The sequence below is a fragment of the Anas acuta genome, chromosome Z (genome assembly GCF_963932015.1).
Source record: "Anas acuta chromosome Z, bAnaAcu1.1, whole genome shotgun sequence".
NCBI classification, from domain to species: domain Eukaryota; kingdom Metazoa; phylum Chordata; class Aves; order Anseriformes; family Anatidae; genus Anas; species Anas acuta.
Window position 1 is genome coordinate 19995278 of NC_089017.1, and position 21120 is coordinate 20016397.

The 21120-nt window shown below is 40.4% G+C and overlaps 1 protein-coding gene across 5 annotated transcripts in view; it reads left to right on the forward strand.

Annotated features, from left to right (window-relative positions):
- The window catches only part of LHFPL2 (LHFPL tetraspan subfamily member 2), a 132891-nt gene that overhangs the window by 96300 nt on the left and 15471 nt on the right, over nt 1-21120 (forward strand). For 3 of the 5 annotated variants that reach the window (XM_068667110.1, XM_068667112.1, XM_068667111.1), the window contains exon 3: nt 18355-19133. In XM_068667110.1, the coding sequence (XP_068523211.1) occupies nt 18704-19133 (430 nt within the window). In that variant the 5' untranslated portion in view covers nt 18355-18703. Of the gene's footprint in view, nt 1-448; nt 474-18058; nt 18152-18354; nt 19134-21120 lie in introns of those variants that run through there. The other 2 variants (XM_068667115.1, XM_068667114.1) reach the window with 2 other exon arrangements.

The window sequence follows — 21120 nt, forward strand, 5'->3', positions numbered from 1 at the left end:
CTGCTAGCGTTAAGTATAACTTCAGGAAGAATATCCTTGAATTGTGGTGGTGTACAAAGCTTTTCTTGCAGATTCCTGCAGCAAACTGCTAATGCCATCAGGAAGCCAAGCAGCAGATTGTGTTGCGTGTTTCAGCTTTATAATTAGTTCTGGACTGCTCTGAGCATGTGCATCACCTGGGCTTGGAAGTAACTGCAAATCCCCTTGGGTGTCTTGCATCTGCATCTCAGAGGAGGTGTTCAAGAAACACAGCAACTGCCCCGCACATCCTGTTTTGATTTGGTTGATTTATTGTCCTGTAGTTTATAGGCTGACTGTGTGAAGGGCATGAGTCTCAAGTTTGACTGCACTGTGAAAGAAAGCTCTTTTCAAATCACCCTGCAATTCTTACTGGAGTTCTGTCCAGCAATGGGAGCTTACTACAGCTACAGTTGCCTTTGTAGCTCTTGCTGAAACTTGAAACTGGGAGAAAGGTAGAAAAAATCCGTACGTAGATTTTTGAATGTGATCTTTCAGCTAGCCCCGCACATGATTTATTTTTTCCTGTTTGTTTTCTTATGGCTGTGTTTAGCAGTGTTTGTTTCAAGGATGCTAATCCTCTGGTGTGTCATATTTAAGGACAAAATTGTTTCTTAGATAAAACCTCCTTCTATTCCGAATTTAAGCTCTGTTTGTGAATGCTGTTTCTGGGAACCCAGATGTACTACTTACCTTCATTAATATCCTATCAATGACCTATTCTTTCATATAAATTAAGGCTCCTTAGATCGTCCCTCATATTTCACTTTTTTAAGATCTCTGGACATTCTTGTTGCTGTCCTCTGGCCTCCCTTCACTATTTCTCTAAATCTTTTGTAAACTTTTTTTTTTTTTTTTCATCTTTTGCTAAAATGTAAACTGATGAATTGAATGCATTGAAAGTGTGTGAAATCTCATTGCTTTCTGTTGGTGGGTAATATCCTTGATTTGGAAGTTTTCTGTTCAGAGCTTCAGTTTAGCTTTTTTCTTTTTTCTCTGTACTTTGTCATAATTTTGACTGCTGCTTAGTTGTGACTTATTTTGCACTGTTAGCTGTTCTTCCTTTCTGTTTATATATTTGAATTCTCTTTCTTGGAACTTGTCCTTACTGAGTGTTGTCCTTCAGATTTCATGCCGCTTTATGTTGCACTTTCAAGAAATAACTGAGTAATGTTCTGTGTTACTACTATGACCGGATCCCTGGATGCTTCGAGTACTTCTCAGAAGTAAAAACAAAAGCTCATTCATCGTCTTGTTCTGACTGGAAATAGGAGAATTGGGCAATTTTGAAGTAGAGACCATTCTGATCTCTTCTCATTTTTTCCTTTCACCCAGAAACACTCCAAATCTGTCTGTCTGCTGTTTTCTGGACATCTGAGCGAGTACAGACATTCTCAAGATACAGCAAAAGATTGTGCATTTATCATTTCTGGCTGAAAAAGCAACAAAGCTGTTCCAAAATGCATCAATATAATATTACTGCAGTTTTGTTTTTTCTCATTTGACCTTATTGGTGTCAGTTCATTGGTAGCTCTTGATATGAACTAAGTTCTTTTTGTTTATGGTATGCAATTCCTATAGGCATGTCCAGTTACTGACTTTTATTTCTATGAGGACACCTTTTGAATTCCTCTACTTAAGATAGTGTCTGCCATGCAGTGAGAAGTTGTAATGGTTTGTCTTCTATTTAGTAAGTTTTAGCTTAGTGTATTTTTTTTTTATTGTCTTCTCAGATGTCTTTCTTTCAGAAAGTTCTCCTAAATGGGCTTAGTGGAAACCACCCAGTTGGCAATATTTTAACAAAGCACAAGAATTTTTTGATGTAGGTATGTTCCCGATATTACAGCATATACAAGCAATGTGACTATCATGTAAGTATCTGTTTTAATTATGAAGAGGAAAAACAAGCATCCCTGTTTTTTGGAGAGGGCTGGTGCCTTTGTCATGGTCAGAACTTAACACCAGGATATGACGGATAAGCAGTGAAAAATTCACCCTCAACTAAGTTTCTCCATTACCTGTTTTCTTAAAAAAGCTGTTTCCCAGTGATTTCATGATACATGTTTATTCTTCTGAACTTTTAAAAGGTCACTCATCATTTCAAGGGCTCTCTCAGATGATTACTAATCAGTCTAACTTCCTGAATACCAGACAATCTAAGTGAAAACATAGTAACTGAGTCAGTTTGTTGTTTTGTTTCTAAGATTACATTTGTAGATGCATGTTAATACTCAAAAGCAGCTTGTATTTCTGTGATTAAATAGCAAGGCAAGCCTAATGGAAACGATGAGTTCATAAACTGTAGGCAATGGAGTTAGAATTTTCAAGTGATACTGAGCATATCTAAACATATCCTATGAAGTCTTTCTGCTCAGAAAAATAAAATCTATGCAAACGTCTACTATTTCAAAAGTATTGTGATAGTTGAGAAGTCTGATATATCTACAGCCTTGATGTTGTATATTAATTTCTTCTGGGAAATGAATTCAAACAATGTCACTAACCAAAGGGATTTGTGTCTTAATACTGTAGGGGCTGCATTAAAGCATTTAACCAGCTGAAAGATCAGTGTCGCAGTCTCTATTTGTTTTGTGCTTTAAGCCACAATTTTATTTCAACTGAGAGCTAAATAATATTATTCAGTATAAGTCGCTGCAGAATGTTTCTAGCAACTCTTTCCAAAATCAAACAAAATGGAACACCCACCACCACCACACCACCCCAGTGAGTGTTGCCTGGGCTTTGCTGTTGGAGTCAAATGGAGTTCAATGTCTTGCTTTCGTGGCTGGGAATAAAAAAGTGGGTGGGGGGTTTCTTTATTTTCCCTCTGTCTGTTTTTTGCAGTGCATTTGTTTGACAGCATGCATAACAGTTTATCAGAATTGGGATAACACTTGCCTCCCTGAAATACTGTGTAGGAGCATGACTATGAATTTAATTAGGTGTACATGTAGCATTATTGTCAGACATAAAAATTTGCTCTATGTTAATGCCTCACTATCCAAAGGTAAATATAAGTAGTTCCTCTTAAGAGGTATACTCCCTATATGCTGACTCACATAACGAACTAAGTTTACAGTATGTATTTAAAATCAGGGTAGATGCTTTAAGGAAGGTGCAGTAGTTGTAGTGTTATAATATCCCGTTTTTCCAGTATTGATGCAAATATGGTAAGTATGTCTCCCAAGGAAGGGAAGAAAAAAAAGGCAAATAGAGGTTTTCTGCATTATTTTCTTCCATGCCTCATTTGTATTAGTCTAAAAACATAACTTGTTTTTGAGCAATTAACAACAATTTAAGTACAGTACCAACAAATCTAAGCTAATGCCTGACTTTCTGATATCTCAGAAAGCAGAAGAGAAAATGAAGAAGTCATCCTCATTTGTCACAGTATTGTGCTGCTAAACAGTCATTTTTGAACTGTTTCAAAACCAAATTTCTTATAATGCCTGTCTTCTAAGCAATATGCATATTTGCTCAATGATCATAAGGGCATGACTCTGCAGCGTGATGAAAATCTTCTGTGAATCATAGTAACTGTATTGAACTCTTGAATGCTTCTCTGTCCTATAAGTAAGAGTTTCAATGGTAGTTTACTATTAGGAAACTGGATTGTTTGTGGTCTGATAAAGAGGTGTAGCAGCCTCAGTCGTAATTAAAGTTGTCCTTAGTACCATTCTTCTCTACTTGTCTTAGTGGTATTTTCAGAAAACAAAATAGTTTAAGATGCATGGTGAGGTAATGGTGCCTGCTTGTACCAAGACCCTTCTTGATCTTTTTTTCCAACAACAGCAATAACCACAACAAACGTAGTTTAAGCTTTGGATTTTAGCCTGTCATTGTAAAGGAGCACACCATGGAAAAGGGTCAGGCTTGTTTTCATAATCTCATGTTCTTCATAGGCTGAGAAAAATTGCTTATAAGAATTAAGGGTGTCCTGTTTCTTGCTGTTAGTTGAGGCTGAGGTGGCTTGTTTGTTTGTTTCAGCACTACATTATTCCATGTTGAAAAGCCGCTGCTATGGTTTTTCAGTCATCTCTGTTCAACTTTTTTCAAACTCTCCAAGAGTTTTCAAAATTTAAGCCATCACTGGCTATTCTTTTGCATAGACTTCAATATCTGCTGTTCTACAGCTTTCTGTATCAGGTCAGTAATATGTCATTATTTAACATTTGTATCATAAAACTACATGTCCCTGCATAATTTGCACTCATGATTTGTATGAAGCATCTGCAGCTGAGAGGTGCCTGGAACAACGACACCTGCTCGTGTCAAACCTGCCTCAGGTCAGGTAGAGCTTATTTTTCCCCAGTGTTGTCAAGAAGTGGTGGTGTGGTTGCGCTGCTCTGCAGGGCTGTGATTACAGAACAGCATAGGCTTTCCAAGTGGGCCTTTCAGCAGCAAGTCAATGCATCAGTCTCAGAGACAACTGCATGTCCATCATTTCAATCATTCTTCTTCATATTTTACCATATGCTCTTTTTTTTTTTTTTTTTTAGTCTAGTAGTGGTGCTGTTACCTTGTCGTACGTGTATAGCTTTCCCCTGCGAGTTACTGTAACAATCTTTGTGTGCATTCCTGTAGTGTGCTTTGTTCCACTGCACTCTTCCTCTCACCAGCTGATTCCTATTTCTTTATTTTGCTTTTTAACCGTATTTGCATATTTTAGTAGTACTTTCCTTCCCCACCACACTCAGAACTCCTCCAGACTTATTTTTAGTATTTCACCTTATCTCTTCCTTGCATTTGCTTGTGGTTTAAGTACTTTCTGCTTATTGTTTCTTTTTATAGCTTCCTGTAAAAAACTTAAACATAAATATTGGTTTGAAAACAAGGCAGAGGATTGTTTTACTAGGTATAACTGTGACCAGCATGTTAGCTTTATATTTCAGGCATACATGCCTAATCTAACCTAACCTGTCATGTTTTTTTTTTTGCTTTTTCTACAAACAAACCAATTTCTCAAGTACCTTTTTTTATACAGCCTTATTGTAACAGCTCATAAAGAAACCAAAATCTGGTACAGAAAAGGTTTTCCACATCTGGGGACAGGAGCTATATGTGTTATTGTTCTTGCAGCATAGTTCATTGCAATTTCATTGCTTTTAAGCCCTTAGAGAGATGGTGTCTCTGGAATAACAAAGAGAATCAGGGCTGCACACGTGCTGGAAGTGTTATCTGGCTCCAGCATATGGCCATTGAGAGCAACATTGCTGCAGAACTCCTGTGGTTTCTTATTTTAACCTGCAGTTGGGAGACAAGATGTTGGGCACATCCTAGATAAACAGACTCCTCTCAAGCTTTTGAAAGTGCTTTCCAGCTTTTCTGATAATTTTATGTTAACCCTCAACCCCAGAGTGAATAAGGAAGTTTAGTTCCTTCAGCCTTTTATTTGTCCTTCCCTGTATAGGATGGCAACTTTTTGATTCTAGTGAAAAAGGAGCAAAGTTACTCTCCATTCGTGGGATAAATCCATACAGTAACCAAATGTGAGTGTTCTTGTAGTCAGTGATGCACAGCCTGAGCATGGAGGAGCACAATTGCTGCTCTCCTCCTGCAGCACTCTGTGAAGGCATCTACCCATCGAGAGGAGGTAAACCTGAACATTTTGGTAAAAGACAAGCTCTGTTCTCTAGCACTACTTCCAGAGCTGCTCAGGCAGCATTTTAAATTTATTGCTGCAAAAAGGTGCAATGCAAAACCAGTCATCAGTGGCAGTGCAGGTTATGAAGCCAGTGGCAAAAGCTTTGCTTAACACATCCTGGTACTCAGAAATGTTTTCCAAATACCAGAACCAGCAGTTGAGGTGGATCTCAGTCCTACAAGGCAGACAGACCTAGTGAGGGCACAGAGTGAGGAGGACAGATTGCTGTATAGGGGCTCCTGCAGCGGTGCCAGCAGCTCAGGCCCAGTTGCACACATTTATCAGCCAGCCCCTAGGCAAGTCCCCAGGAGCTGCCCAGCTCTAAGTCTCTGATTTCTGTTTTCCAGTGAAACCCTCTTTCCAGGGGAGCTGCAGAAGAATCTCGATTTTGCAACAGTGATGATATCATCTCAAGTCATGGTGTTTTCACAGCTTCAGTTCAGATGAGATTGTTATCCAAATGATGAGTCAGTCCAGTTTAATCTTACAGCATGCTCTGGCTAGGCTGCAAAATGGACCATGCACCACAGAAAGGCTGGGGGAGCTTTTTCTCTTATTCCTGAGCTATCTTGACAGGTCAGGTCAGACAAAAATCATTCCAAGAGCAAAAACCCAAAATGATCAGTTCAACCTGCTTGTTTATTTGCTTTTGACCTGGAAAGGTCTGTCTCACCCCAATGCAAAAGGTGAAGTGACTGAAAAACTAGCTCAACATGAAATACATCCAACCAGTGTGTTTCTGGAATTTATCCTGTTCAAAACACACAACTGATCTGTTAACTTTTGCTGTAGACAGTGCAATTAAGTTTAAAATTAAAAACAAAACCCTAGTCCAAAAAAAAAACCTTGATTTTGTAAAGGTAGCGTTCAGTGAACACAAATTAATCCATTTTATATATAATTTCAGGTAGAATTCAATCACCCTTGATATAAATAAGAAAGAGGAGTTAGCTGTGTCTTTTTGTTGCAAAAGATGCCAGGTTTGATGATGATCTGCATGTGTTGCAGGCACTATTCATCCAACAGAGCTTGCAGACTGGCAAGGAGCTTGATGTGTATGTTTTATTTCCATTTTGATTTATTGAGAGGGTGGTTGAATATGCAACAGATTTTATTTTTTCTAATGCTTTGAGATGATGACCATTGTTGAAGTTAATCTGCTAGGAAACTTTTGTGCTTTTTATATAAGCATTTTTACTGGTTAATGCTGAACAAGAGCTTCATTGTTCCCTTATCTTTTCTCTGGTTTAATGAAAAATAAATAAATCTCCTGATTCAACCTTTGTGCAGGAAGAATAAAAAGTTATTTTGTAAGGAGACACTATTGCAAAGATTTTTGAACTTTATATATACAGTATTATAACCACGTCAAATAGGCAGATTTTATGTACTGTCACAGATCTGAAGCTCAGTAATGGACAACAGTCATTGAAAAGCATTTTCAGTACATGAACTGGTGCTTCATTAAAAACAAAACACAGCCCTGTTCAAAACTGGCTATAGTGATGATAGTGCTGAACTTTTGTTCTCCACCTGCATGTTTCCGTCCTTTTCACATTTAGGTAGTCTATTGTCATCCCCCACCCACCTTGATTTAGGTCGATCTCATACCTTTATTACTCAACAGTGAGAGATCATAGGGCCAAGCATTCTGAAAATGGAAAAACAAACAAAGAGAAAATGCATATTTGCTCAGTAAATTCCATTTTATACTCAAATGGTTTTGATTATTTATTTTTTTTTTTTTTCTGAACAATTAATTCTAGGGACTTGACATAACCAAATAGGCAAAGACTCATTGCCAGACATTGAGGCCAGTATTAGAAATGAAAAATCCACCTTGAGAATTTGGTGAGCTTTCTAAGAGACACATGTGCAGCTATTTAAACTAGGAAGTTTGTTCCAGAACAGAACTGAATTATGTGTTGAGTAAGAACAGGAATGTATGCAAATGTTGGTACTGTGTGATGTTAAAAGACCTTTGTGGATCAGTGAGATATGAGTCTGAGTAAAATTCTGATAAATGTTTGAGTAAATGTCTGGTCTATATGATGTTATTTTCTCTCCATTTTATAAATGCTGTTACTGATTTATTTACTTAATTATTTACTTAAGATCTACTTAGTTCTGTCCATGATTAAATGACTTGGATAAAAATAAATATTAGGACCATATTTATTAGGAAACAGAAGATAAAATACGTAAATTGTAACTGTGTATTTTAAAGGCCCAGCTAATGCTGAGAATTCACATTATCAATTTACAGAATGCAGTGCACATTTTGAATTGTTTTGAAACAGCAAGCTATATGATAGTGGATAGACCTGTCTCAAGGTACATTGTGCATTTAGTTTTGCACTGAATTCTGTGTTTATACAGATCTTGAAGTGTAACAACATGATCTAACAGTAATTGTGTATTTAAAGATCATTTTAATAATCCAATTAAGTTCTTGAAACTTACAGAGCAGGCAGATTGTTAAAGCTGGGGAGATGCAGGGATCTAAATAACAGATGTCTATCCATGTATTGGGAGATCTTCAGATATGTAGGTTTGAGTTTGATTTATTTGCATTTCCCAAGGGGAAGCATAATCTAGGACTCACACCTTTTGGCAATAGTACAATCAGCTGCTTTGTTTATACTAGTTTGTAGACGGAATTTGCTTTTGAAAGGATTAATGTGAGTGAAAGCTTTAAAAAGAAAACTCACAACTCAATGGACAGAAAGGCTGTCTGTCCTGAAGTCTACTCCCTGTGACCTTGCCTAACCTTGTTGAGTATCTGCTGTTGTCCAATAGCCTCACTCTCTTACACACAGGGGCAGAAGCATCCCCTATAGGTGTTACGAGTGAGGTTATATTCTGCACAGAAGTACAATATGAGAAAAGTTCATGCCAGCTGTAAAGGTAAGTTTGTCTTTTAGTAGGTGAATTTGTATTACCTTATAGGATGGACAGACTGTTGTGGAATGTTGCTATAGGAATTGTTTCTACAGTGAGTATGGTAGGAAAAAAAATCAGTTTAATAACAAAACTATATCTCAGTGATGAGGTGGATTGAAGCTACTTCTGGAGACGTGATCTTTTCATTTGGTATCACTTGTCATTTGTTGTAATTAGTGGAGAATGAGGAACACCAGAAAGCAAGTCCAGGCTGCAGATTCCAGATGGAATAGTTGAGGATTCTGTTTGAGGTACAAGAAGAGCTGTTGGCACAATGCATGCTGCTGAGGAGTACACCAAAATCCAAAAGGGTCAGGATTTGCAATAGCTACATTCAGGTTTAGTTCACAGTGTTTCTACACACTTAGTTGTATAATTGGAAAACTGTGATGGCAGTGATGCCCTTTTCCTTTCATTTTTTTCTATGTATCTAGATAGCAAGAAGGTATAGCCCTGCCTTACACATGTGCATATCCATGCACAGCTTCAGTTGTAGTGTACAGAACATCATCAGAGAGATGATGGAGCATTTTCGAAGAAGTGCAGTTGAGAAGGATGCAGATGTTTTTTTCCTCCAGCACTTTTCAGCTTTTAAAAATTATTTTCACAGTTGTTTACATTTAAAGGACAGAAAAATATTATTATGATTCCCCAGTCTAACAACTCATAATGCACAAAGCAAGCCAGAATTGTACATGGCTCAGCTTTTAGAAGTATGCCTAATCTTGGCTTTAAAATTGAATCCAGTCACTAAAATAAGTCATCAGATTCTTCCAGTTCCTTGGTCTAAAATGGGTTTTCCAGAATATGAATTACTAGTCTAGATTTTTCCAAGCTCTTTGCACTGAGCCTCCATTTTAAAGTGAACTGAACATTTCATTCCTTTAATTATTAATTTATGAAATATGCAGTATCAGAAACATCTTATATCTATTCTCCCTTGGCTGTGGTTAAATAGTTAGTCATTAACATTGGTTAAAGCTCATGTTCAGTAGATATTTGCAGAGATATCATATCTCTGTATTTCTCTGAGCCTTTTTTCCAGACTGGATAAAAGAATCTTCATGAACCTTTTCATGTTTATTGTTGTATATGATGTCCAGATATTCATACGTCTACACACAAAGGTGTGTGTGGGAACATGGTGGCTCTGATCCACCGTGACCCCTTTCACTTCTCCTGAGTCACTAGTGGTTCTCCTCAGCTCGTGCACAGTCAAAATTCAATGTTTGCTCCAGAAGGATGTTTCTGGCACGTGTTTCGTTTTCTGTATATTAGTGTGCTGAACTGCTCGTCTATATTGAATATTTTTGAAGGATGCTTCATTTTCAGTTTGAATGATGATGAAACTGAATGAAAGCATTTTTGAATTGTGGCAGATGAGTCATAGATGTACCTTCTCCTGGCAGTAACCAGCAGTAACTCATGCCTCGGTTTGCTGAGCTGTATCACCCTGATCCAGGGTGGGTCTGGCTCTGATAAAGGTGTGGCCGCTCCACACTGTGGAAACCCTGCACACCATGACACTGGAGAGCAGACCACACCTGTAATGTGACTTTCTGGAGGGACTGAGACGGAGGATTGTTTGCAAGCATAAGCTGTGAGTAACACTGGAATAACCTGAGTCACAGAATCCTTCCAGTTCCTCAGGTACAGTCCTCAAGCTGCAGATATTTGACTATTGCAGTCATTCTGCTAAGTGTTCACCACAGTGTTCACAGCACCAGCTTCCTTTTGAGAATTAATTATAGTGGTGTTTGCTTTGTGTAAGGAAACAAGGCTGTTTGCAGGGGCATCTGCTTTGCCTAAAAGCAAATTGGGGGCCCAGTATTGTGTCCCATGCTGGCCTAACTTCAGCAGACACCTTCAATAGGTGCCTTTTTCTTCAGCTTGTTTGTCCAAAACAACTTCGCTTCCCTTCAGTTTGAAAGACTGTTCCTTCCTACACAGTCCTCGTGTCTTTGATCTACTGTGTTCACGAGGTTTTTCCTGTCCTAGTATTGTCTTTTTAATAAGCAATTCTCCAGAGTTGCTGAGAAATGGCATAATCAAGTCATTCTTTCCTTTCCTGCCTGTTTTTCTCACCAGCCTCTTATTAAACAATAGCCAATATATTTCTATAATAAATATCTTAATACAATATTCATAAATTATGAAGAGTAGTTCCAATTCTGTCACAGTGAACTCATGGGAGTGAATTGCTTTTTACAACAAGCACAGATTCCAAGTTTTTTTGGGCTGATGCTGTAGCTCATGTACAAATTATTAACTATTTGGACAGCAAAAGCCTAGCTTCCTTTTAAGGTAAAATTCCTTAGTACAAAAACAGCAAGGTTTTATTTGGTACCAAAAATTAGCAGTATTTTCCTTATGACTTCCCATCTTCCTCCTAATTGTTCTTTCTTCCCCCCACCCCACACACAATAACTTCTTAGAAGCTGTACTTAGGAGTTGCTGCAAGAAATGATTATACCACAGTGAATATTTGGATCTGCTTGATGGATGTAACATTGCAGGTGACCAAGAAAGGGGGCTTCAGATGAGGATCTTGCATATTGAGACTTCAGTGACCTAGTGAGGAAAGTAAGAAAGGAAACTCACAATTCCACTCCCAGTTGGTGAATTCCTGAGCAGTTAGGCTATCAGTAATTCTAGCCAAGATTGCTCCCTTAGTGATGATTTTTTATGTGATGTGTAATTTTCTCTTGAGATACCAACAATAGAAGTACTACACATTAGCTTTTCTTTACCTCATAAGTTTTAATAAATTTTGGAATTACAAAAGATCTTGAGTAAGTTTTCAAAACATAATGTAATGGCTGTAGGTTTAAGGAATTTTGTAAATCAATAAATACAGAGTGATGGAACAAATCTCCTGCTTGAGAATTTGCAGTTCAGGGGAGATGTTGGAAATCCAAGTTACTTGATCTACTCTCAGTTGGGGGGCAACATGCAAAGTTTTGTCTGGATGAGAAAAGAGGGAAATGAGTCCTGTGTTTAAATCTCCCCTGCAGTTGGTATGAAAATTTGGAAACTCTCATTCTTCTAGTGATTTTTCAGCGATGTATTGGCCCCATTAAAGTCAGTGGGAGTTTTGCCACAGCTTTTAATGAGGTCAGAAAGAGAATAGTTCATTTCAACTGATTTTTTTTTTTTTTGAAGTTGGAAGTGTTTCATGCTCATTTCTTTTACAGTGATATATTTGAGAAACAAATCCGCCCGTAATTAGATGGCATTTTCTGCAGCGTGATAGGAAGAAACCTACCTGCAAGGTGGCAAGGAATAACTATCTCACACTGTCTCATGAGAACAGCAGTCATTGTTAGCGTTTTTTTTTAAACTTGTTGACACATAGAATTTGGGCTTTTTGTCACGTGAGGGGTAGGCAGTTCAGTTACAGATTTCATATCTACAAGCTCTGTCTTTCATAGAAAAAGAGTGGAATAAACAGGACGTAATTCAAAGGAAAGACAAGGAAATATGGACTTGACTGTGATACTTAGTGAGTTTGAACTATTTTGCAAAGTATTTGTTATATTTCACATCTTACATCATGCCAACAGGATTGAGACACGATGTATTGTCAGCATTCCGTCTGTTACTAGTGGAACATGTCTGTCTATGAGCAGAATATGGCACATTTTCAACAATCTGTCACAATAATGCACTCATTAATATGCTTGTGCAGGCTTATAACAGTTAAATATTTATGATATGGAAATGTTTGCTCTCTTTAATTCGCAAGCAAAGACTAGTCAAAGATTTGCTTTCTGTTCTTCAGGTAAAAAGTTCTGTTCCTCCTAAGGAGTGTTATTCTAGTAGGAAATAATTTGATGAAAATATGAAGCTGGATGGAGGGGGAGGGAATCCTTTGCTTATTTTCTGCTCTTTGACTGAAGTTGTGCAACCACTTAAGTTTTAAAGCACCTGCTCCTGTTCTGTTATTTGACTGAATATTTTGATGACTCAATCTGTTGCATTTAAAAAACAAAGCAAAACAATGACACACTGAAGTATCTAAGTTCCCTTTCTTCTTGACCCAGGTGTTTCCCATGGTGAGTATGCATTGCTTACCACAAACTGGTGACATCAGAGCTCCTCATGGCATGCAGAGAGAACTTACTCATAACTTTTGTGACATCTTGTCTTTCCTTAAGAACTAATGCTCATCCCTATTCTCTTTTGAGATGAATGTACCTCCTCTTATGCTTGCAGGTCACTTATAAATGTACGTAGGGCCCTTTGGCAATGTTGGTGTTCATGGTGGTATCACCTGAGAAACACTGCTCCGTGTCTGGTTGCCTGCTTGAAGATGCAGAAGATGGCAGGAGCTTGACCTTTCCTCCTGGGCAACTCCTCCTGCAGGAACACAGGTCCTGAAAGGGGACTAAGTAGAAGTAGAAGTGGCATTGGGACTGGTTCACATGACAACTGTTCTTTCTCTTGCTTTCTTCCTCCTTCCCTTTCTCCCCCCTTCTCACTCTGTAGCTACTATCTCTCAGTGGATTATTCTGTCCTCTTTTTTTTTTTTTTTTTTTTTTTTTTTTTTTCAGTCCCTGGGACAATAAAGCACAGTGCAATGTACCACTCACCCGGAAAATGAATAATCCCTAATGCTCATCCCACATTCCTTCCTGAAGTGTTGTCCCTTCTGGCTCTGTGGTTTGAGGGCTGCCTCGCCCTGCCGGACAGGGTGAGCCTTCATTTGACCCCGTGCTTATCCAGCAACACCTAAGGATAAAGTGCCATAAGGCTGCATAAAGTGCCAGCTCACATTGACCTGACTGGAGAGACAGTCAGAAGTGATTGTGCCTTAGTGTGTGAGCCTCTCTCTGTTTGTTTTAAATACCAAGTTTGCAAAATCAACATAAATAGGAGCTACTTCCACTCTTGTAGTTCAAAGCATTCTCATAGTGTTTGTAAGTGCTAACGAACAATGATCAGAGGAAGCAGAATCCAGTCTTCCATCGACTTGCACATTTTGGGTTATGAGATGCTCAAGCTTGTGTTTTGTAAACAAGGTCTAGAAACTCCTCTGCATACTTGTATTTTGGACTATAGCAACCTTTAGAAGAAAAGATCTAATTGTGCCTGGATTTATTTTACAAACTGGGGCCGTTTCAGCAATCTGTGTGGCCTTCCATTCAGTTGTTTGTTTAAGCCAGGCCAAAAGCCACTTATCTAAAGATGATTTATTCTCACACTTGAGCTGACAGAGCCAAGCTGGGAAGGGTGAAAACTGAGTTGTAGGGTTTAGTATGAGCCCCCACCAGTCAAAACCATAAGGGAAGCTTTGAGCACTGTCCATTACATTGTTCTGGAAGGTACTTGCAAGTCTTGTGCCTTGCTTGTAGGACACCTTTTTTAAAATAAACAGCAGTGGTATGTATGTGATTGACTCAGATTTGAACTTTGCAGCTGTTCCTTCCTATCTGTATGGTATGCCAGAGCAAAACTCTCTCTCTAGCTCAACATCTCTAAGATCAAAACTTTTACTCAAATATTATAATTTGGATCAGCTTCTGACTTCTTGGTTTTGGCAGTGTGAGCAAAATGGAGACAAGTGTGTTTCTTTATCTAGTTCAGAAAATTAGATGTTATTTATTTCCTTAACATATAGCAATGTTCTGTAGTAAAAGGCAACAGCTAAATATTCTTAGTGACATATGTGGAAGTATAACTTGAGGCATAATACCTGGCTGTCAGAGTTGTTCGTTAGACTAAAGGAACCAAAATATACGTTTGTTTTTTTTTGTTTTGTTGTTGTTTTTTTTTGTTGTTGTTTTGTTTTTTTTGTTTTTTTTTTGTATATTTTTTTCTCCCCTTCATTCAGGAACTCAGTTTTATCTTCATCGGATGCTGTCAGGATCTAACATCTTTTAACTGCTAAACTTCACTAAATGCCAAGATTGACCATGAGCATGGTTGAGGGAACACAGGGTAAATGAGACTGATGGTGAAGGGGTGAAGTTTCCAGATATGTTAACATCAGCATTGAAAACCATCTGTAGGTCCTTTTGCCCCTTGTTCATGCTGCAGCGTCAGTTTGCTGCTGCCTTAGTGGTTTTGGAAGGGTACAGTACGAACTGGTTGGCTGAAATGAACCACATTTTAAAACACCTTTCCCCTCAAAAAAACAAGCAAGCAAGCAAACAAACAAACAAACAAAAAACACAAAACAAACAAAAAAAAAACAACGCATGTTTAACTCAGAGAGCTTTTGTGGTGCATACAAGAGCTGTAGTGGCTAACTGAGGAGCTGGTGGTGGGGTGGGGTGACTGTTGGGACCCAACCCAACCCAACTACACACTGCACTAAATAACTCACCCCCACAGATGAAGAACATGGCCGTAAAAACAGGGGCACGCCCCAAAGAGTAAGGGGTGATCCTAAAACAGGGAGTCTGCTTCCTCAACGAGTATTGATTTGACTGAGTTTATACCAGTGGGGTTAAACAACCGTTGTATATTTTGAATATGGGCTGTCAAAACAAATATTTTGACAGTCGCTCAGAAGTGGATGTTGAGTGGCGTGCTGTGAAGAACATGCAGTTCTATCATGGAAAAAACTCGTCAAGGTCTGGGAAACTGAGAGGAGGAATAAATAGCCAGTTTTCAGCCTGAAAGTAGACTAGCTTGAACTTCTGTGAAGCAAAAATGGGAGAAAAAGGGGTGAGCAGCATGCTGGAGGGCAGCTTCACGAAGCACAGTTATTTAATGCAGTGTGTAGCTGGAGAGAGTTTGGTGTACGGTGCACGCATTTTGTTGGAGTCATTGAAGAAATGGGTAAATTCATTTGGAAAGTCAAGGTGGTGCATGTAGGAAGGAAAAGGTTGACTCCACAAGCGTGACTGAACTGTGAATTATTTCCAGTGCTTCATCTGCAACCTTTCTCTGCCAAGTCTCACGAGTAAGAAATGCCCCCTGCCCCTCCTCTGACCTGTGCACTGTATTCCTTGCATGTTTTTGTCCTCTTCCTTATAAAAGGAGGTGTACAGGACTGGCAGTCACGCTCAAGATTACCACTAGTGCAAGAACTAATTTACGCAGGTGCTCTCCTGTGAATAATCATGGGTGTCTCTGGAGATGCTTTTCATACCAGAATAAAGTGGTAGTTACTTAGGAAAAGCTGAGTTCTGAACGTTTTATTTGAAAGCTAAGTATGTGCTGTTGAACTGTCATTATTGGTGACACTTACTAACTTTCACATGCTTTGAAGTTTTGCTACATAGCAGAACTGGGAAGTTTGAGTTCCAGTGAAGTCCAGAGATTTGGCACTGCTTCCACACCATTTTTACCAGGCAGTTCTACTCATGCAGTGACTTTTCTGGAGGTACTTTGTTTTAAAATTCTACCACAATGTATTTTTGAGCTTGCATTTCAAATGGAAAAGAATGTAATGGCGTGAATTCTTCCTCCTGGTTCTAACCATGCATTCAACATTTGCTATCAGAAACATGTCTTTATGACTCCCTGTGTTCATATTAAGTTTCTATGTACATACTTAAATACACATGAACTTTGTTCTCCTCTACATTCAATAAACTGTATTTTATTATTTTATGTGGGTACAGGGTGAGTTGTAAGAGCTGTGATAGGTGTTCTGCTGCTGTCCTTTGCACCTTGATTAAAGCAGATTTAATTAGAAAGATGAGGATTTAACACAGGAGCAGTGCTTGCACAAAAATACAGATTCTAGGGCTTTTTGGAACTTTTCTTAAAAATAAAGATGTTTTTTATTAAATTCTCTTTAATTGTGCCGCTGACATCAGAAGAATGTATGCTTTTCTTACATTCCAGTTATTATTTAAGTGGAAATACTGAGAGAATTAACTTTTTTTTGGCAGTCTGACACTTCAGTTCTCTGTTATTACAAAGGGTGTATTCGAGTCATCTGTATGTCAGGTTGCTTGAAAACTTCATGATTTTCCCAGATTTTCCAGGGAAAAAACATAAAGTGAGCAGAGCTATTATCACAGCACAGCTAAAGCACAACTAAGTATGTTTTGCCTTTTCCTAACATGTAGTTTAGTAAGTTTTCATAATTAACCTAATAAAGCCTATGAAATTATTTGTCTGATTGCCAGATGTGCACTCTTTTTGGTGCTTTCTGATGTCTTCCTCTAGTTGGCTAGTGGCAATAGAGAGGCTGAAAGCTGTAGATTGTGCCCGCTCTTCTAAGCACTATGTAGAATACCAGGAAGAAGCAGGAGCATCCATCAGAAAAACAGGCAGTGTGGTAACAGTGAACTAAGGGTGGCAAAATCCAGTTGTTGGTGTGGTAGCTAAGCTCCATACATCCTCAAGTCCCAGAGGAATCTACAAAGAGATCTAGATAAGGAAGAAGAGTAATGTGGATAAGATCTTATGTATAAATCACTACTCCTAGTGTAGGACAGAGTAAAAATGGCTGGATTAAATTCTGAATCTGTTGAAATTGTGTATTTTTTTTTTAGTTTTGCATTCAGTGGGACTAAGATTCAACCACTGAACTCAAAAACTCCTAAGAAATTGAACACCAACTCCCTTGCTCTTTGACGAAGCTAAAAAAAAAAAGAGCAAAGGAAGGGAATGTCTGTTTTTCTGCTATTTGCTGAGCCCTTTATATTTGGCAGAGGTGTAGTAATGAGGCACTGTTTTGCTTCTCATTCTTTTGCCTTTGGTTGAATGCTGGTATGCTTTTTTTTGTGTGTGTGAGTAAAACTTGAAAGTGCCGTGCTCCCATCGCTGAGGGGATAACATGAGTGCATTTCCTGTTCTCCCCCTTTTTCCAAGTGACACATTTTGAGTTCAAGCACAGAGGCATGTGTGTTGATCCATCTGTTATTTTAAGGAAGATATTTGGATCCGAGTTAGAAGTGTAATGATCTCCGATTGCCTCTTGTACCAAGATAAGTATAGCTCTGGGAATGTCATCAGCTACTGTTCAAAGGCAGCAGAAAGGGAAGGCCCTTGGGGAATATCTTGCTGTAGTCCCAGCCCACAGAGGGCTGCAGGAGGGGTGGATGGAGGGCATGAAGGAGCCTGTAGCAGACTGGCAAACCAGGTCACCAGGACATTTTTCCACAGATTTACATTAGCAGTAGTGCAAGTCACCCTGAAGCTGCCAGTCTCAGCATCCATTCGCAATGAGACGCGACAGGCCTGCTGGCAGCTCACTGCTGCAAAATCCTGGCTTTAAAGCAGGAGGACCTCACGGTGCACCAGTTCTGCAACACCATCCCTCGGGTCCAGGCTCTGTCCCTGTGTTGTTACCACCGCATCCCAGCAGGCAGGGGCTGTCCCCGAGGGGCTCCCCGCAGTGCGCCCCGTGCCTCCTGCCCAGACCCCCAGCAGGGCAGGGCAGCCATTCAGCCCAGCTGCGCGGCTGCAAAACCGCTTAAACACGTACGAGAGCTCTGCTGGGTCGCTGCCAGCAACCTTGGTAATTTCAAGCAGAGGAAGATGATGTGGGCGTGCTGGGGGGAGTGGGTGGGACGGTTCAACTGCGGAGACCTCGCTTGCAGACACAGAGCCACGGTGGGACGGGACCGAGCAGATAGTAGCGTACGTACAGCCGGGCTGCGGGATATTTATCGCTCCCCTGGGATGAGACGGGGAGGTTTCCAGCAGGCTGTGTGTGACGGGCCCTTGTGAGAGCTTCAGTGTGTCGGTTTGGACCCGCACAAGATTCCAGCTTGTTGCTGGGATGTGTGGGGGTGGAGACGAAGGTTTTTTCTCTCTGATGATGTGGTCTCTCTCTCCTGTAGGTGTGTGATGTCAAACAGTGGGCAGTCCCTGCAGCCTGCCCTGCCAGCCCGGAGCGTCATGTGCCAGTATGAACAGTAAGAGAGAAAAGTGTACTTCAGCGTCTGAGAAAGAAAAAAGGAGAAACTAAACGGCGAGAACAAATGACCACACTGCTAGCAAAACTTTGAGCAGTTCACTTTTTCTCCTGAGAAATTTCATCTTGGCTGGTGTGAGAGAACTGAAAGAGCAAGCAGAGCCGCAACGGTGATTTCCTTAGGGTTCCTTTTCTCTGCTTTAATTTAATTTTTTCCCCTTCGTGCCTGGATTTAAGACTGCCAACTGCACTGATCACAAGCACTGGACACCAATATGTGTCATGTCATTGTAACGTGTCGGTCGATGCTATGGACTCTTCTGAGTATTGTCGTGGCTTTTGCAGAGCTCATTGCTTTCATGAGTGCGGACTGGCTGATCGGCAAAGCCAAGCCACTGAGCTCTGAGGACATGGACAACAGAACAGGAGGATCACAGGAGCCCTACCATCCAACACTGGGCATCTATGGGCGCTGCACACGAATCTCCCACATGCAGCTTTCTAGACGAGACACGCTTTGTGGTCCTTATGCCGAAAACTTCAATGAAATTGCCAGTGGGTTCTGGCAGGCGACCGCTATTTTCCTAGCTATGGGAATCCTGATCCTCTGCGCAGTGGCATTTGTGTCTGTTTTTACTATGTGTGTGCAGAGTATTATGAAGAAAAGTATTTTTAATGTCTGTGGACTGCTACAAGGGATTGCAGGTACGTGTGTTTTGAGAGCAACTAACAATTTTAATTTTTGTGCCACTCAGCTGGAGAAACATACCAATTCTGTGGTCCCTACAAGGAGATCTCATTAGACAGACCCAAAGCGATTCTATATGCTGGTGTTTATTCAAACACAGCTGAAATTTATAGCTACACAGCATGTAATACATTGACATTGGCAGCAGGATTGCAGCCTGTTGTGTGCCAAAATGAACTGACCAGTGTTTCTTTTGTTTGCTGTTCTGTGTTTTCCCTCTGCATGAATTTCTTTCGGTAACAAAAACTTCTCTCCTTTGTTACCAGCAGAGAGCAAAGTTAATTCTCATGTTAAGGCAGTCCATCTCTCTCTTGCTCCTTTAGTAACTTCTCCATAGACCCAAGGCTTTGCCAGGCTCTTCATGTCTGTGGTGAGAGCAAATGCCACCACCCCGGAGGTAGCAGCCTGCAGTCACACACCCTGTTCTCCGGGATTTCATGCTAAGCTGCTTCCCTCAAGGACATGAACTTTGACAAGTCATACTTGACAATAAACCCTTCCTTTGGCCAGCCTATTTGCTCAGCAGCAATTATGGAGCCCAGCGAGCTTTTCTTTTCCCTCTCCCCATTGTACTTTGCCTGAAAAGGTGGACTGGTTCTAGATATATCTTGTTTCTGTTGGACTGACGGGGATTAAGCGACCATAGCATGAACTGAAGCTGGAAAGGCCCGGCCAGACCAGCACTTGGCTTTCCACACTCTCTATGAGCAGTGGGAGGCCTGTCCTGTGTGTGGGTGCCCACACAGCACAGCGAGTGTGTGGGGTGGTCAGAGGGAGAAGAGGGGTCCCCTGCTGATACCGACTGCCCCCAGAAACCTGTGGGGAAGGTGGGAGTGAGCAAAGCCACCTCTGCCTCCCCTCTTGGTGGTGCTCTTAACCACTTACTGAATTGAAATGACCTGTTTTCGGTAGACAAGCACCAGGAGTTTGGTTTTGTTTGCTGGAATAAGGAGTCCAGGTTTGCACCTGTACCGGTGCAGAACATGTTGGCCTCCATGTTGGTGTGCCTGGGCAGGTGGGGCAGGGCTGGGCGTTCGGGCCTGCGCGAGGCGGCTGCTCCCTCTGGGCTGCCCGAGTGCTGAAGCCATCTTTATGCACCACGGCCAATGCTGGATCCTAAAGCACTGTGGTGTTGGCTCTCGCCGTCCTCAGCTTCGTGCAGCTGCGGTGTGAAAGTGTACAGGTTGTTTGGTGTTACCCATAACCTAATGTTTGTGCTGTGGGGCCAGAGTTAGATCCCTTTGTTGGCTCATGCTGCTCAGGTGATGGCAGAGAATTAGCAGGTGGATGTCCTTTAAGAAAAAATTACATGTCTTGCCGCAATTCTTCCTGGGTTACAGAATTTGTCAGCACCCTTGAGACAAACAAGTGTCTTTGTAGTGTGAATTATAGCCAGTAGAAGGTTTTAGCTCCTTGCTTTCTTACCCTGTACTTCAGAAATAATCCATGAAACCTGTTCTTCAAGAGATTACATTACTTCTTTTCTGTTGGAGGTGTATTTGTGTGAGAGAGATCAGTTAGCAGCATTGAGTAAATCTTGGCTCATCGTACTTGGATCTGTTGAAAAGATAACCAGACTTATGGTTCTGATGCCATCTCAAGGAATCCGTGGACTGACATGAAAGCTAACAGCAAGTAGATTCTTATCGTAGCGAGCTGTTCTGGAGACCATCTATTTGTGAGAAAATGTTTTAGGTTTTGTTATCAGACCAGCTGTGCCTGTAAAGGGAGCCATTGAACAATATGGTAGACAAAACATTTCTTATATTTTAGAGGATAGAGAAGTCCTGTTTGAGCTGCACTGAGAATAGAAGCACTTCCCTTCTTATAATTCAGATAAATGACACAGCATGAAACTGGGTAATTGAAAGGTCGCGTTACTGAAACTGTTGCTATGAGAAATATGCCTGCCAATATTTGCAGCCAGGCGTCTTGTGGCTAGCA